Source organism: Symphalangus syndactylus, chromosome 4 (genome assembly GCF_028878055.3).
Source record: "Symphalangus syndactylus isolate Jambi chromosome 4, NHGRI_mSymSyn1-v2.1_pri, whole genome shotgun sequence".
In the NCBI taxonomy this organism is placed as follows: domain Eukaryota; kingdom Metazoa; phylum Chordata; class Mammalia; order Primates; family Hylobatidae; genus Symphalangus; species Symphalangus syndactylus.
In genome coordinates, this window is record NC_072426.2 from 138,241,783 (window position 1) to 138,259,177 (window position 17,395).

General features: G+C 43.8%; 2 protein-coding genes and 1 pseudogene across 4 annotated transcripts in view; 2 read left to right on the plus strand and 1 right to left on the minus strand.

The window, feature by feature from the left end:
* Window positions 1-17,395, minus strand: part of LOC129481202 (tripartite motif-containing protein 60) — an 82,903-nt gene that overhangs the window by 35,399 nt on the left and 30,109 nt on the right. The gene's annotated exons all lie outside the window — the stretch shown is intronic.
* LOC134736519 (tripartite motif-containing protein 60-like) lies at window positions 1,514-16,172 on the plus strand. Of its 3 annotated transcripts, none has more exons than XM_063638352.1 (3): window positions 1,514-1,842; window positions 11,907-12,763; window positions 14,373-16,172. In XM_063638352.1, the coding sequence occupies exon 3, from the start codon at window positions 14,934-14,936 to the stop codon at window positions 15,969-15,971; it is 1,038 nt and encodes a 345-aa protein (XP_063494422.1). In that variant the 5' UTR covers window positions 1,514-1,842; window positions 11,907-12,763; window positions 14,373-14,933; the 3' UTR covers window positions 15,972-16,172. The 3 variants fall into 3 exon arrangements, with proteins under 3 accessions (XP_063494422.1, XP_063494424.1, XP_063494423.1); XM_063638354.1 differs by having other exon boundaries at window positions 1,519-1,842; window positions 11,814-12,763; XM_063638353.1 differs by lacking the exon at window positions 11,907-12,763 and having other exon boundaries at window positions 1,525-1,842.
* On the plus strand, window positions 9,795-10,579 carry LOC129481205 (nascent polypeptide-associated complex subunit alpha-like; annotated as a pseudogene).

Sequence of the window (17,395 nt, forward strand, 5' to 3'; positions counted from 1 at the left end):
TTTCTGACTCCAGAAAACCTTCTGTTAGTACCATCACAGTTCTATGGGCACTGGAGGGTTATAGAGTTTAGGAACCTGGTTGTAAGTTTGATTGAAATTGACCACTTCAGTGAGCCACAGGGGTCACTGGTTTCTCCCCGTAATTCTTTTTCTTCTTTTTTTTTTCTTTTTCTTTTATTTCTCTCTTTTTTTTTTTTTTTTTTTTGAAACAAGGTCACATTATGTTGCCCAGGCTGGTGTCAAGATCCTGAGCTCAAGCGATCATTAAAGGTGTGAGATACTGTTCCCAGCTATCTCCCTATAATTCTGAAGATCAGAATCTTTGTTGTAACAAAGGCCTAGACAGCAGCAGAAAGCAAAGATACTTCTACGGTCCTAATTAGCCATCTGTTCTTATGAGTGTGAGCCTCAATAGCTATTGTTTAAATGTTTGTCTCCACAAACCTCATGTATTATAAACAATCACCCATGTGATTCCACTGAGAGGTGGAACGTAATGAGAGGTGTTTAGGTCTCAAGGGCTCCCCCTCATGGATTCATGCCAGGCTAAAAAAGAGCTTTCGAGAGTATATTCACCCACTCTGCTCTCTTTTTCTTTTCTTTTTCTTTTCTTTTTTTTTTTTTTTTTTTTGAGACGGAGTTCACTCTTGTTGCCCAGGCTGGAGTGCAATGGCACGATCTCAGCTTCCGCAACCTCCGCCTCCTGGGTTCAAGCGCTTCTCCTGCCTCAGCCTCCCGAGTAGCTGGGCTTACAGGCATGCGCCACCATGCCCAGCTAATTTTGTATTTTTAGTAGAGACAGAGTTTCTCCATATTGTTCAGGCTGGTCTCAAACTCCCGACCTCAGGTGATCCGCCCGCCTCGGCCTCCCAAAGTGCTGGGATTACAGGCGTGAGCCACCGCGCCCTGCCTCCGCTCTCTTTTTCTTTTCTTTGAGATGGAGTCTTGCTCTGTCACCCAGGCTGGAGTGCAATGACACAATCTTGGCTCTGCCATCTCTGCCTCTGGGGTTCAAATGATCCTCCCACTTCAGCCTCCCGAGTAGGTGAGACTACAGCTGCATGCCATCATGCCTAGCTAAGTTTTGTACTTTTAGTCAAGATAGGGTTTTGCCGTAGCAAGACGAGCCGCAGACAAAACCTCTCAGACACCGAGTTGTAGAAGGAAGGGCTTTATTCAGCTGGGAGCATCGGCAAGCTACTGCCTTAAAATCCGAGCTCCCCGAATGCACAATTTCTGTCCCTTTTAAGGGCTCACAACACTAAAGATTTCACATGAAAAGGTCATGATTGATTTGAGCAAGCAGGCGGTATGTGACAGGGGCTGCATGCACCGGTGGTCAGAGAGAACCAGAACAGGGCAGGGAATTTCACAGTGTTCTTCTATACAATGTCTGGAATCTATAAATAACATCGGTTTCTAAGTTATGAGTTGATTTTTAACTACCGGGTTTAGGCTAGGCAGGCCCAGGCCTGGTTTCGAGCCTGGCGCCAGCTTGCCTGTCTTTGGTTTTACTTTGTTGTTGTTTTTCCTTAAAACAGGTACTGAGTATAAAACAATATGAGAGGGTCTCTCTCTTCCCTTATTGCCATGTTGGCCAAGCTGGTCTTCAACTCCTGGCCTCAAGTGATCTGCCTGCCTCGGCCTCCCAAAGTGCTGGGATTACAGGCATGAGCCACTGCACTCAGCAGCTCCGCCTCTGCTCTTTAGCCTGCGAGGAACAGTGTTTCTCCCTCCAGAGGCTGCAGCATTGAAGGCACCATCTTGGAAGCAGAGACCAGACACTCACCAGACACCAAATCTGTCACTGCCTTCATCCTGAGCTTCCCAAGTTCCAGAACGGTGAGAAATTAATTTCTCTTCTTTATAGATTACCAAATCTCAAGCATTCTCTCAAATCAGAACAAAATGGATTAACATAAGTAATTGTAATTTTCAACTAATGCTAAATCTCCAAATAGCGACTTCTTGCTTCACACAAGTGACCACCAAATGAGCCCGTATATGGCACAGGATACAATTTTTCCCCTATGTGCTCTATAGAACAGGCACCAGTTTGGAGGTGAGACACACGAACAATTGGTCACAAATTAGAGTTCCCCTTGAACTTACATCAGCCACAGCTTATGTTAGAATCTAGAAACACACCATGGAAAATTTAGGAAAGGCCGTGATTCTTATAGTTAAGATAAGGGATACCTCTTTTACCTTCATTTTATGATTAGTAATGTCACTAAGGTAATAGAGGACTCTTCATTTAAAATCAGAGGGATCCCTGGTTACCTAATTGGAGGCAAAGGATTAAGTCTGCGAAGGTTTTCCAACTGATGCATTTCAACAGATGTTGAAGTTCAGTCACTATCCAGGTTACAGAAACAGAAAAGTCAATTAGCACCTTTTAAGCTTTCGTGTTGTACAGATTCTTTTGGTAAATTTTGCATATTCAACTGGGAATTGCAAATTAGGAACTTCTGTTGCAGTTTTTGTTGTTGTTGTTGTTCCTCTCCTTGAATCTGTAATTTGGTTTTATTTTTCTTTTTATTCCCTGTCTCTCTGACGTTCATGTCCATTGTTTTTTATTCTTTTTTTTTTTTGGAGACATTCAATACATTTTCGGGGTTGTTCCTTTTAATGTGATTATGCTTTGACAATACATAATAATTTAACGTGATTATTGTCTAGGACAATACTGATTGTAACAGCTTGTGAAGAAGGTTCAATAGAGAAATAAGGCATAAACTTTTCTGTAAACTTATCAGTGGAATTATACACAGAGGATCTGTTTTCTAAACTATAAAAGACACAGCAATACGTCTGGACTGAGATGCATGACTCAAGGAGACATTAAAAGCGACCTGAGTCCATGTTCCTATACTTAAATAACAAAATATTATCTAAATTACTGACCTAGGTCAGAGAATTCTCTCAAAGAGTCTCAGCCAAACTCAGTAAAAGCAGCACAAAGCAGCTGAGATGAAAGTGCAGGCTCATCATGGGGCACAGAGCCAGTGAGCAGAGCAAAGCTAAAACAGCAATTCCCTGAAGGTGGCAGCCAACATCTGGATAATCCTGCTCACAATGGCCATTGAAGGGGTCAGTTTGCATAGATAGGGTGGACCCTCCCTGACAACTGATTCAGTGTTGAGACTGCTGATGCCACACACTCCAAGATTGTGTGACATGGACTGTTACTCCTGTAATGAGGCTTATGAAGAGAGAAGGGTATCTACAGAGGTAACGCAAAAGTGACTTGAGAGAGCAGGGAAAGGAGACTGGTTTTGGGTTGTGATGATGGTCATCGGTGGGGCTGCTGAAAGGGTCCTGCACTAAGAGGGGCTTGCTAGGTCTGAACCTCCCACCTATACCAGCAGAGGGAGCACGCAGGCTTTCTCGTCAGCTTGTGCAGGGAGGGCAGAAGGGAAGAGAGAAGAGTGAGTCCCCCAAAAAATACCAGCAGTCAAACATAAACATGGAATCAGAACCTTTATTACAAATGCCCTCCAACAACACAGGAAGAAAATATAGCTACATACAAAGGGTGCTCTAAGTAGTTCATCATTGGTCTATGACAATGTGATTGTAACAGCTTGTGAAGAAGCTGCAACAGAGAAATAAGGCATAAGCTTTTCTGTAAACTTACCAGTGAAAGTATACACATATGATCTGGTATTTAAATTATAAAAGGAAACTTCTCCCAACCCACAGTCCAGGAAAATGCCAACTTGCAGGACTTCTGTGTTCCTTGTACTGCATGAACTACAGAATGGCTGAATTTGCCAGCACCCCATCTGTGGAGTTGGTGATGTAAGACCATCTCTGGGAAATATTTCTTTACACACACCAAAGAACCATGTACCTTTGCCTCTCACTTCTACTTGCTAAAAGTGTCTCCCAGCATCAAATCCCTCACAGCTTCGCACAGCTGGGTAAAAACTAAATGACTGAAGATTATCAATAAAGTGTGGGTTCATCATTCTAAATATCACACTTTCTGTCTCTTGAGATAAGACTAGGGTGGGCTGTTTCTGGATCTAGTGTCAAATCTTCCTGAAACATGCTCATCATTTTTTTCAGGCCAAAATAAGGTGGAGAGAAACTCAAACTCTCCTTCTTTGATTCCTATGAGAAGACTGCAGGGGTTTTCAGGTTGTCATATGTGTTGTAGACGTTCTCAATACCTGTCAGCACATCCAGGTCTGCCCAAAAACACTTCTCTGTTACTTCATTTAAGAGATTCTGGGCCAGGTGCGGTGGCTCACGCCTGTAATCCCAGCACTTTGGGAGGCCGAGATAGGCGGATCACGAGGTCAGCAGATCGAGACCATCCTGGTTAACACGGTGAAACCCCGTCTTTACTAAAAATACAAAAAATTAGCCGGGCGTGGTGGCGGACACCTGTAGTCCCAGCTACTTGAGAGGCTGAGGCAGGAGAATGGCGTGAACCCGGGAGGCAGAGCTTGCAGTGAGCCGAGATCACGCCACTGCACTCCAGCCTGGGTGAAAGAGTGAGACTCCATCTCAAAAAAAAACAACAACAACAACAAAAAAGAGATTCTGTAGTGTGGATAAGTGGTCTGAAATTTGTCTTTGGTTTTCAGTGAGTTTTTCTTTAGCATTCTTCTCTTCAATAAGTAGCCTGGCATGAATTACAGCTCGTTCCTTTACCAAGGAAGACTTAATTTCTTTAAATTCAGATTGTAATTCCTTCCTCCATGTTACCATCTTCCTTTTCACATGAAGAGATCTCAAAATTGGGACTTCACACCGCATCTTGGCATGTTCAGTTTCCTTCTTTAGTGGCTTAATGTAGCTGTTGAGCTTCCTTCTGTGTGTAGCTGCAGCTTGCTCAATGGGCAACAAGGGATGATCCTGATAGTCAGAGGAGACCCTGCACTGGGGACACAATAGCTCCAGGTCCTTCTCACAGAGCAGGACCAGACCCTGACTGTGCTTCTCACAGAGGGGCTCCTCTTCCTGTCATTCCCTCTTGCTCCTCACGGTGAGAAGCTGCTGAACCATATCAGTCATGTGGCACAACTGGGTATTGCTCCTGAGGTTCTCATCAGGGCAGTGATGGAGGCAGACAGGACAGAGGAGGACATCCTGTAGGTCTTCCCAGCACTGGTGGATGCAGGAGCGACAGAAGTTGTGCCCACAGTGAGTGGTGACTGGGTCCTTCAGGTAATCCAAGCAGATGGGGCAGCTGGCCTCTGCTTGGAGCTCAGCCAGAGAGGCTACGAAGGCCATGGTGCAGGGAGGGATCTGTGTGGGAAGACTCCCTTCAGAAGGTGTGATCCTCCAGGAAGGAGGGAAAGTGAGAAGCTGGCGCCTCCTCTGTGTTCTCTCTCTTGCAAGCACTTCACAAGCCTGTGTCTGATTCTTTCCCTTTGGCTCTAGAAGCAGCTCCAGGGGGAGGCAGGTCGTTCCTTTACCAAGAAAGACTTAAGGACTTCTGTGTTCCTTGTACTGCATGAACTACAGAATGGCTGAATTTGCCAGCACCCCATCTGTGGTGTTGGTGATGTAAGACCATCTCTGGGAAATATCTCTTTACACACACCAAGGAACCATGTACCTTTGGGCACTGGCTGATTCTGTGACACTGGATCCTCCTTTACTCAAATTCAAGCTGGGCTCTTTTGTCATGTTTCTCAGGAAGGGCCACAATTACAAGATGTGATGGAAACTAATGACCATGTAAAATACTCCAGACTGAGGCTTTCAACAGAATAATAAGGCAGTTTCTTCAACTACAAAAGGAGAAAAAAGAATAAGATATTAAAGCACTGAAGAGCATGTATATCAATGAAAATAACTACCTAATAATTTTCCTTACTTCTACATAAACGCTTCTAAAAATGAAGTCCATTGAACTAGAAGAAATCTCATAAGTATTCACTAGTTATGATTTCTGATAATGATATTACGAGCTTAATATTTAAAAGAGGCTCTGTATTTTAGACATTCATAGTGCAGTATTTACCCATAAGATTATATGTGATCCTGTGTTTGCTTCAAAGTATTGCAAAGTAGGGAGAGGGGGGAGGGATAGCATTAGGACATATACCTAATGCTAAATGACAAGTTAATGGGTGCAGCACACCAACATGGCACATGTATACATATGTAACTAACCTGCACATTGTGCACATGTACCCTAAAACTTAAAGTATAATAATAATAAATTTTTTTTAAAAAGTATTGCAAAGTATAGGGATAAGGATATAAATTTGTAAGTGGATACACAGGGTTTGTTGTACCAAGTTTGCTACTATTTTATACACTTCAGATGTTCTCAAGTAGAAAACATTATTGAAAAGGCTGACAGCCGAGCATGGTGGCTCACGCCTGTAATCCCAGCACTTTGGGAGGCCGAGGCGGGCGGATCACCTGAGGTCAGGAGTTTGAGACCAGCCTCAACATGGGGAAACCCTGTCTCTACTAAAAATACAAAATTAGCCAGGCGTAGTGGTGCATGCCTGTAATCTCAGCTACTCAGGAGGCTGAGGCAGGAGAATTGCTTGAACCTGGGAGGCGGAGGTTGCAGTGAGCCGAGATTGAGCCATTGCACTCCAGCCTAGGCAACAAGAGCGAAACTCCGTTTCAAAAAAAAAGAAAAGAACAGAAAAGGCTGACAGCCTGGACAACATGGTAACATGCTATCTCTATGAAAATAATGCAAAAATTAGCCAGGCATAGTGGCACACACCTGTAGTCCAAGCTACTAGGGAGGCTCTGGTAGGAGGATCAATTGACCCTGTGAGGTTGAGGAGGAAGTGAGCATTTCGTGTGCCACTGGACTCTAGCCTAGGCAACAGAGCAAGATTCTGTCTAAAATGAAATGAAATAAAAAGCTGAGCCTTATTGTCTCTGTGTCACTTTCTTCAAGCCAGACCCACTTCTCTCTTACTCTCTTTTCTGAGCCTCATCTTTCACTTCTGCTACATCTCGAAGCTCTAAAATCCCTTGTGGGCAGGGCATGGTGGCTCATGCCTCTAATGCCAGCACTTTGGCAGGCTGAGGTGAGTGGATCCACTTTGGCAGGCTGAGGTGAGTGGATCACCTGAGGGCAGAAGCTTGAGACCAGCCTGGCCAAGATGGTGAAACCCAGTCTCTACTAAAAATACAAAAATTAGCTGAACATGGTGGTGGGCGCCTGTAATCCCATCTACTTGGGAGGCTGAGGCAGGAGGATCACTTGAACCCAGGAGGCCTACCGTAATCAAAATAGCACGGTACTGGTACCAAAACAGACATATAGACCAATGGAACAGGACAGAGACCTCAGAAATAATACCACAAATCTACAACCATCTGATCTTTGACAAACCTGACAAAAACAAGCAACGGGAAAAGGATCCTCTATTTAATAAATGGTGGCCGGGCATGGTGGTTCATGCCTGTAATCCCAGTACTTTGGGAGGCCCAGGTGGGTGGATCATCTGAGGTCAGGAGTTCGAAACCAGCCTGGCCAACATGGTGAAATTCCGTCTCTACTAAAAATACAAAATTAGCCAGGCATGGGGGTGCGCACCTGTAGTCCCAGGTACTTGGGAGGAGGCTGAGGCAGGAGAATCGCTTGAAACTGGGAGACAAAGGTTGCAGTGAGCCGAGATCATGCCACTGCACTCCAGTCTTGGCAACAAGAATGAAACTCCATCTCAAAAATAAAAATAAATGGTGCTGGGAAAACTGGCTAACCATATGCAGAAAACTGAAACTGGACCCCTTTCTTACACCTTATACAAAAATTAACTCAAGATGGGTTAAAGGCTTAAATGTAACACTCCAAACTATAAAAACCCTAAAAAAAAAAAAAAAAAAAAAAAAAAAAAAGGCCGGGTGCAGTGGCTCACACCTGTAACCCCCGCACTTTGGGAGGCCAAAACGGGCGGCTCACGAGGTCAGGAGATCAAGACCATCCTGGCTAAAACGGTGAAACCTCGTCTCTACTAAATATACAAAAAATTAGCCGGGCGTGTTGGCAGGCGCCTGTAGTCTCAGCTACTCGGGAGGCTGAGGCAGGAGAATGGCGTGAACCTGGGAGGCGGAGCTTGCAGTGAGCCGAGATGACGCCACTGCACTCCCGCCTGGGCGACAGTGTGAGATTCCGTCTCAAAAAAGAAAAAAAAAAAAAAAGTTCTCACAATGACTGTTGGATATGCCAAGAATTTTCAATCTGCTATGTGATTTTTGGCCGGGCACGGTGGCTCACGCTTGTAATCCCAGCATTTTGGGAGGCCGAGGCAGGCGGGTCACGAGGTCAGGAGATCGAGACCACGGTGAAACCCTGTCTCTACTAAAAATACAAAAAAAAAAAAAAAATTAGCCGGGCGTGGTGGCGGGCGCCTGTAGTCCCAGCTACTCGGAGAGGCTGAGGCAGGAGAATGGCGTGAACCCAGGAGGCGGAGCTTGCAGTGAGCCGAGATCGCGCCACTGCACTCCAGCCTGGGCGACAGAGCGAGACTCCGTCTCAAAAAAAAAAAAAAAACCTAGGCAATAACATTCAGAACATAGGCACGGACAAAGACTTCATGACAAAAATGCCAAAAGCAATTGCAACAAAAGCCAAGATTGACAAATGGGATCTAATTAAACTAAAGAGCTTCTGCACAGAATAAACAACAACAACAAAAACTATTATCAGAGTGAACAGATGACCTACAGAATGGGAGAAAATTTCTGCAATCTACCCATCTGACAAAGGTCTAATATCCAGAATCTATGAGGAACTTAAACAAATTTACAAGAAAAACACAACCCCATCAAAAACTGGGCAAAGAATATGAATACACACTTCTCAAAAGAAGACATTTATGCTACCAACAAACATACAAAAAAAAGCTCAACATCACTGGTCATTAGAGAAATGCAAATCAAAACCATAATGAGATACCATCTCACACCATTCAGAATGGCCATTTAAAAAATCAAGAAACAATAGATGCTGGCAAGGCTATGGAGAAATAGGAATGCTTTTACACTGTTGGTTGGAATGTAAATTAGTTCAACCATTGTGGAAGACAGTGTAGACTAGATCTTCAAGGATCTAGTACTAGAAATACCATTTGACCCATCAATCCCATTAGTGGGAATATACCCAGAAAAACAGATATCATTCTATTATAAAGATACATGCAAGCATATGTTTATTGCAGCACTATTTACAATAGTGCTGGATAAAGAAAATGTGGTATATTGCTGGGCACGGTGGCTTACACTTGTAATCCCAGCACTTTAGGAGGCTGAGGCAGGCGGACCATGAGGTCAGGAGTTCGAGACCAGTCTGGCCAACATGGTGAAACCACATCTCTGCTAAAAGTACAAAAAGAAGCCAGACGTGTTGGCGGGTGCCTGTAATCCCAGCTACTCCAAAGACTGAGGCAGGAGAATCACTTGAAACCAGAACGCGGAGTTTGCAGTGAGCAGAAATCATGACACTGCACTCCAGCCTGGGCGAAAGAGTGAAAATCCTTAAAAAAAAAAAGAAAGAAAGAAAATGTGGTACATATACACAATGGAATACTATGCAGCCATAAAAAGGAATGAGATCATGTCCTTTGCAGGGACATGGATGAAGCTGGAAGCCATTATCCTCAGCAAACTAACACAGGAACAGAAAACCAAACACCACACGTTCTCAATCAAAAGTGGGAGTTGAACAATGAGAACACATGGACACAGAAGGGGAACCACACATCAGGGCCAGTCAGGGGGTGAAGGGCATGCAGAGGGAGAACATTAGGACAAATACCTAATTCATATGGGGCTTAAAACCTAGATGATTAGCTCACTCTCTTTCTGCCACCATCTTGGTTCCTCGTTCCCTGCACAAAATGCCCTGCGAAGCCACAGAAACCGTCCCTGCTACAGAGCAGGAGTTGCCCAGCCCCAGGCTGAGACAGGGTCTGAAACAGAATCTGACAGTGATGAATCAGTACCAGAGCTTGAAGAACAGGATTCCACCCAGATATCCACACAGGAAGCCCAGCTGGTGGCAGCAGCTGAAATTGACGAAAAGCCAGTCAGTAAAGCAAAACAGATTTGGAGTGAAAAGAAGGCACGGAAGGCTATGTCCAAACTGGGTCTTCGACAGGTTACAGGAGTCACTAGAGTCACTATCCGGAAATCTAAGAATATCCTCTTTGTCATCACAAAACCAAATGTCTGCAAGAGCCCTGCTTCAGATACCTACATAGTCTCTGGGGAAGCCAAGATCGAAGATTTATCTCAGCAAGCACAACTAGCAGCTGCTGAGAAATTCAATGTTCAAGGTGAAGCTGTCTCAAACATTCAAGAAAACACACAAACCCCGACTGTACAAGAGGAGAGTGAAGAGGAAGAGGTCCATGAAACAGGTGTAGAAGTTAAGGACATAGAATTGGTCATGTCACAAGCAAATGTGTAGAGAGCAAAGGCAGTCCACGCCCTGAAGAACAACAGTAATGATATTGTAAATGCCATTATGGAATTAACAATGTAACCATCTGAAAGTCTCAAAGGAGTAACTGCAGCTTGGTTTGAAATTTGTACTGTTTCTATCATAAATAAAGTTATGGCTTCTTGTTGGAAAAAAAAACCTAGATGATGGTTGATAGGTGTAGGAAACCACCATGGCACATGTATACCTATATAAGAAACCTGCATGTTTTGCACTTTAACCCGGAACTTAAAGTAAAATAAAATTAAAAGAAAAGAAGAAAGAAAGAGAGAGAGAGAGAGAGAAAGAAGAAAGAAAGAAAGAAAGAAAGAAAGAAAGAAAGAAAGAAAGAAAGAAAGAAAGAAAGAAAGAAAGAGAAAGAAAGATGTCAGAAGTGTTTTGATGGTGATATAAAAGGGTATAGAGGATGCTATGGGAGGATGGAGAAGTGATAGAAGAATCAACAACTTTGGATGAATTATCCATTCTAGGACTCATTTTATTCTGCTTCGTACAGGAGGCAATTATCACTACTTCTCACTTCTAATGCGTAGGTTCCTTTGAATGTTTAGGTGAAGTAGTGCATGTATCATGGTTAATAATGAAGTAACGCTAGCTGTTCTCTAGGAACAAACCAGAGCTCTGGCCAAGTATATTGTGGGAAACAACCTAGAAAACTGGATGCCCTACAGGTGGTTCAGAACACACCCATTTCATTTATAGTACTTCCTGTAGAAGATTTTCCTTAAATTTGGTAATCCATTTTAAAATAGCCTGAAGTATATATAGTGATATAGGACAAAAACGAATGATGGGCAGCTGTAGAATATGCAAGTAGCTCCTATTTGTAGGTTAACAAGGGGGAGTGTTCTATACATAGCCCCTACTGATATAAACGTGGAGGGGGGTGGTTGTATATGCCTAGACCATTTGGGAACATTTACAAGAAGCCATTAAGAGCAATTACCATTTGGAAGGCAAATAGATGACAGCAAGTCACTGTGTAACTATTTTGCCAAGTAGGGTGTTCTCTCCTATACAGCACACACATTTACTCTTTAAAATATCTCCATCAAATCCTTCTGCAGTGTATGTGTTTGTGCTCCTGAAAAAAGAATATTCGTATTCTCTGCTTTTAGTAAATGGAGTCCTCATGAAGAGGAGGCCACACCCTCATTGCATTGCTTTCTCTCTTTCCTCTGCACTGCAGCTTCCTGCCGCTGTGGAGGGTATCATTATCCCTGTGTGCCATGCTTCCTGTCAGACTCCATAGCTAGCACTCGAAGAATATGTGAGCAAATATCTGTCAGTGAATGAGATGACAGGCAGACACTGTGTATATTAATATAAAGATCCTGAGATGGGGTCTGACTTGGACATTGTCCCCACGCAGGTAGTAGCTGAAACCATGTGCTATGGATGACATTGCCAAGGATCTCACAAACTTCCAGAGTCACCAGGGAGATTTCTTTTAACTATAACCCAGGTACCGCACAGGAAACATCTGAATCATCGCACCTAGGGAAGCCTACTCTACAGCTGCCCGGCACTGCCCAGACACAGCCCCTCCACTCTCCACACTCCTACAAAGCCCTCACCTACGGAATGAGCAGATAGCATATAAATGTCTCTACCAGCAGTTTGTCTGCTATGTCTGAGCCTGCGGAGGCTGAAAACGCTGGAATGAGTTTGGGAATCCAGAAAACAGAGGCAAGGACTGACTCTGGAAGCACTTCCTTCAAGGGACAAAAAGAATGAAAGCTGCCTGAGAAGGGAAAGGCCAACGTTAGCCAACAAATCCTACATCTGCCTGCCTGAGAAAAACAAGACGAAAATGCTTCCAATATTCAATTAACCCAGGATCAAATCACTGATTAAGTTAGAGGAGTTTCAATGGACTACTGAGAGACAAGGAAATCCAGTCTTCCACTTTCAGTCTCCTCACGTTATCCTCACTCACCCCATCTCCCAGGCTGAAAATGCAATCAGAGAAGAAGGTGGGAAATGTTCATCAGAGCCAGTCATTGGCCAGACGCTAATTGCATCTAGAGTCTGTCCAATAAGGAAACAGAAAGGAAACAATCCACAGGCTTATAAGCTCTGAAGACGCCAGATTCAGAACTCTCAAGTGGATGGAGAGGCTGTGCTGAGTTGCTGTCCTGACCTGGACCAAGACGGACACGACTGACCTGCAAGACAGGAGCAGCCATTCTTAGTTGGCAGTGGTGCTGAGGGAATCACCCCCACATCTGGAAATTTAAGGGCAGCTCCTGAATACTCACAGAGTCTGGACCCAAGTGGAGATCTGGCATCAGGAAAGCGCCCCTCGGACCACAAGTGCAGGTGAGCAGAGACTCGGGGAAGGAGCAGGCGCCTTGGGCCAGGTTATGCGTTGGGGGAGACCTCGGAGGCTCAGGTTGCGCATGGAGCGATCCCGCGAGGACTTCTCCTCACAGTCCATGAGGACGAAAATGGGTGGAATAGGAGGCTACATTGGACACCCTGGACAAAATGGCGACACTCTGACACACCAGGGTGGAATAGGAGGCTATATTGAGGAAGTGCTTAGGAAATACACTTTGCAGAGACCTAGCCAGTGGAGTGGATAACGTAGGCGAGGTCAGAGGAGGATGCAGTAGTTGAGAGGGAGGGGGAAGGACCAGTTGTGCTTGTGGTCAGCGACCCCAAAATATTAGAACTCGAAACCATAATGCCTGGCCTTGCTCCTGCCACTAATTTAGTTCATCTGAACTTGGGAGATTTGTGTGGCCATAGAGCCATAGAGGAGTCAGGCCTGGAAGCCAGACGGAGTTGGAGTAGAAAAAGAATGTGGGGAGATTTGTGTGAAGTGTGAAGAAGAAGAGGAAGACACGAGGGATTTTATTTATGTATTTATTTATTTTTATGTATGTATGTATGTATTTATTGAGATGCAGTTTCATTCTTGTTGCCCAGGCTGCAGCACAATGGCAGCCTCTCAGCTCACTGCAACCTCTGCTTCCCAGGTTCAAGTAATCCTCCTGCCTCAGCCTCCCAAGTAGATGGGATTACAGGTGCCCACCACCACTCCTAGCTAATTTTTGTATTTTTAGTAGAGATGCAGTTTCACCATGTTGGCCAGGCTGGTCTCAAACTTCTGACCTCAAGTGATCTGCCCACCTCGGCCTGCCAAAAAGTTCTGGGATTACAGGCGTGAGCCACTGTGCCCGGCCCACAAGGGATTTTAGAGTTTCTAGATGTAGCAGACCTGAAAGGTGAGGTTCAATAATGAGAGTAAGAGAGAAGCTGGTCTGGCTTGGAGACAATGACACAGAGACAATAAGACTCAGCTTTTTATTTTGTTTTATTTTATTTGAGACAGGATCATGCTCTGTTGTCAAGGCTAGAGTCCAGTGGCACACTAACCTCTCACTGCAGCCTCAACCTCACAGGCTCAATTGATCCTCCTACCAGAGCCTCCCTAGTAGCTTGGACTACAGGTGTGTGCCACTATGCCTGGCTAATTTTTGTATTTTTTTCATAGACATGGAGTGTCGCCATTTTGTCCAGGCTATCAGCCTTTTCAATATCGTTTTCTACTGGAGAACATCTAAAGTATATAAAATAGTAGCAAAATTAGTGCAACAAACACTGTGTATCCACTTATAAATTTATATCCCAATCCGTATACTTTGCAATAGTTTGAAGCAAACCCAGGATCACATATAATCTTATGGGTAAATACTGCACTACGAATGTCTGAAATATAGAGCCTCTTTCAAATATTAAGCTCATAGTATCATTATCAGATATCATAACTAGTGAATACTTATGAGATTTCCTCTATCTCAAAGGACTTTATTTTTAGAAGTGTTTATGTAGAAGTAAGGAAAATTATTAGGTAGTTATTTTCATTGATATACATGCTCTTCATTGCTTTAATATATCTATCCTTTTTTTTCTCCTTTTGAAGTTGAAGAAAACTGCTTTATTGTTCTGTTGAAAGTCTCAGTCGGGAGTATTTTACATGGTCATTAGTATCCATCACTTCTTGTAATTGTGGCCCTTGCTGAGAAAGACAATGAAAGAGCCCAGCTTGAATTTGAGTAAAGGAGGATCTGGTGTCACGGGATCAGCAGGTGCCCTGTGACCTGCCTCCCCCTGGAGCTGCTTCTAGAGCCAAAGGGAAAGAAGCAGACACAGGCTTGTGAAGTGCTTGCAGGAGACAGAACGCTGAGGAGGCACCAGCTTCTCACTTTCCCTCCTTCCTGGAGGATCACACCTTCTGCAGGGAGTCTCCCCACACAGATCCCTCCCTGCACCATGGCTTTTGCAGCCTCTCTGGCTGAGCTCCAAGCAGAGGCCAGCTGCCCCATCTGCCTGGATTACATGAACGACCACTCACTGTGGGCACAACTTCTGTCGCTCCTGCATCCACCAGTGCTGGGAAGACCTACAGGATGTCCTCCTCTGTCCTGTCTGCCTCCATCACTGCCCTGATGAGAACCTCAGGAGCAACACCCAGTTGTGCCACATGACTGATATGGTTCAGCAGCTTCTCACCATGAGAAGCAAGAGGAAACGGCAGGAGGAGGAGCCCCCATGTGGGAAGCACAGTCAGCGTCTGGCCTTGTTCTGTGAGAGGGGCCTGGAGCTGTTGTGTCCGCAGTGCAGGGTCTCCTCTGACCACCAGTATCACCGCCTGATGCCCGTTGAGCAAGCTGCAGCCAGAAACAGGAGAAAGCTCAAAAGCTACATTAAGCCACTAAAGAAGGAAACTGAACATGCCAAGATGCGGTATGAAGTCCCAATTTTGAGATCTCTTAATGTGAAAAGGAAGATGGCAACATGGAGGAAGGAATTACAATCTGAATTTAAAGAAATTAAGTCTTTCTTGGTAAAGAAACAAGCTGCAATTCATGCAAGATTACTTACTGAAGAGAAGGATGTTAAAGAAAAACTCACTGAAAACCAAAGACAAATTTCAGACCACTTATCCACACTACAGAATCTCTTAAATGAAGTAACAGAGAAGTGTTTTCGGGCAGACCTGGATGTGCTGACAGGTATTGAGAACATCTACAACACATATGACAACCTGAAAACCCCTGCAGTCTTCTCATACGAATCAAAGAAGGAGAGTTTGAGTTTCCCTCCACATTATTTTGGCCTGCAAAGAATTATAAGCACATTTCAAGATTTGATTCTAGATCCAGAAACAGCCCACCCTAGTCTTATTATCTCAAGAGATAGAAAAAGTGTGATATTTAGGATAAGGAAGCCACATTTTACTGATAATCCTCAGTCATTTAGTTTTTACCCAGCTGTCCGAAGCTGTGAGGGATTTGATGCTGGGAGACACTTTTGGCAAGTAGAAATGAGAGGCACAGGTGCATGCTCCCTTGGTGGGTGTAAACATTTCCCAGAGATGGTCTTACATCATCAACTCCACAGATGGGGTGCTGGCAAATTCAGCCATTCTGTAGTCCATGTAGTACAAGGAATACAGAAGTCCTGCAAATTGGCGTTTTTCTGGACTATGAGTTGGGAGAAGTTTCATTTTATAATTTAAAAACCAGATCATATGTGTACACTTTCACTGATAAGTTTACAGAAAAGCTTATGCCTTATTTCTCTATTGTACCTTTTTCACAAGCTGTTACAATCATATTGTCATAGGCCAATGAGGAACTACTTAGAGCAACCTTTGTCTGTGGCTATCTTTTCTTCCTGTGTTCTTGGAGGGCATTTGTAAATAAAGCTTCTGATTCTATGTTTATGTTTGACTGCTGGTATTTTTGGGGGGACTCACTCTTCTTTCTTCCCTTCTACCCACCCTGGACAAGCTGATGAGAAAGCCTTGGATGCTCCCTCTGTTGGTGCAGGTGGGAGGTTCGGACCTAGCAAGCCCCTGATAATGAAGGACCCTTTCAGTAGCACCACCCATGACCACCATTACAACCCCAAACCAGTCTCCTTTCCCTGCTCAAGTCATTTTTGGACCAACTGTGTAGACACCCTGCTCTCCCCATAAACCTCATTACATGAGTAAGAATCCATTTCACACAATCTTGGAGGTGTGGCATTAGCATTAGCAGTCTCAACACTGAACCAAATTGTATGCAAACTGACCCCTACAACGGGCATTGTGAGCAGGATTATCCAGATGTTGGCTGCCACCTTCAGGGAATTGCTGTTTTAGCTTTGCTTTGCTCACTGGCTCTGTGCCCCATGACAAACCTGAACTTTCAGCTCAGCTGCTTTGTGCTGCTTTTACTGAGTTCAGCAGAGGCTCTTTAAGAGATTTCTCTGACCTAGGTCAGTAATTTAGATGATATTTTGGTATTTAAGAACAGGAATATGGACTCAGATCCCTTTTAACGTCTCCCTGAGTCATGCATCTCAGTCCAGACATATCGCTGTGTCTTTTATAATTTAAAAAACAAATCCTGTGTGTATACTTTCACTGATATGTTTACAGAAAAGTTATTTATCTATTGAACGTTCTTCACAAGCTGTTACAATCAGTATTGTCATGGACAATAATCATGTTAAATGATTATTATGTATTGTCAAAGCATAATCACATTAAAAGGAACAACCCATAAAGTGTATTGCATGTCTACAAAAAAAGAATAAAAAATAATGGACATGAAAGTCAGAGAAACCGGGAATAAAGAGAAAGAAAGATAAAACCAAACTATAAAGGAGAGGATCAAAAAAAAAAAAAAAAAACTGGAACAGAAGTTCCTAATTTGCAATTTCCAGTTGAATATGCAAAATTTACCAAAGGAATCTGCACAACACGGATGATTTAATGGTACTGGTTGACTTTTCTTTTTCTATAACTTGGATGATGATTGAACCTCAGCATCTGTTGAAATGCATCAGTTGGAAAACTTTCATAGACGTAATCCTTTGCCTCTAATTAGTTAACCAGGGATCCCTCTGATTTTAAATGATGAACCCTCTATTACCTTAGTGATGTTACTGAAC

Coding starts and splice junctions, on each gene's coding strand:
- LOC134736519 (XM_063638352.1), top strand. CDS start 14,934: ATGACTGATATGGTTCAGCAGCTTCTCACCATGAGAAGCAAGAGGAAA.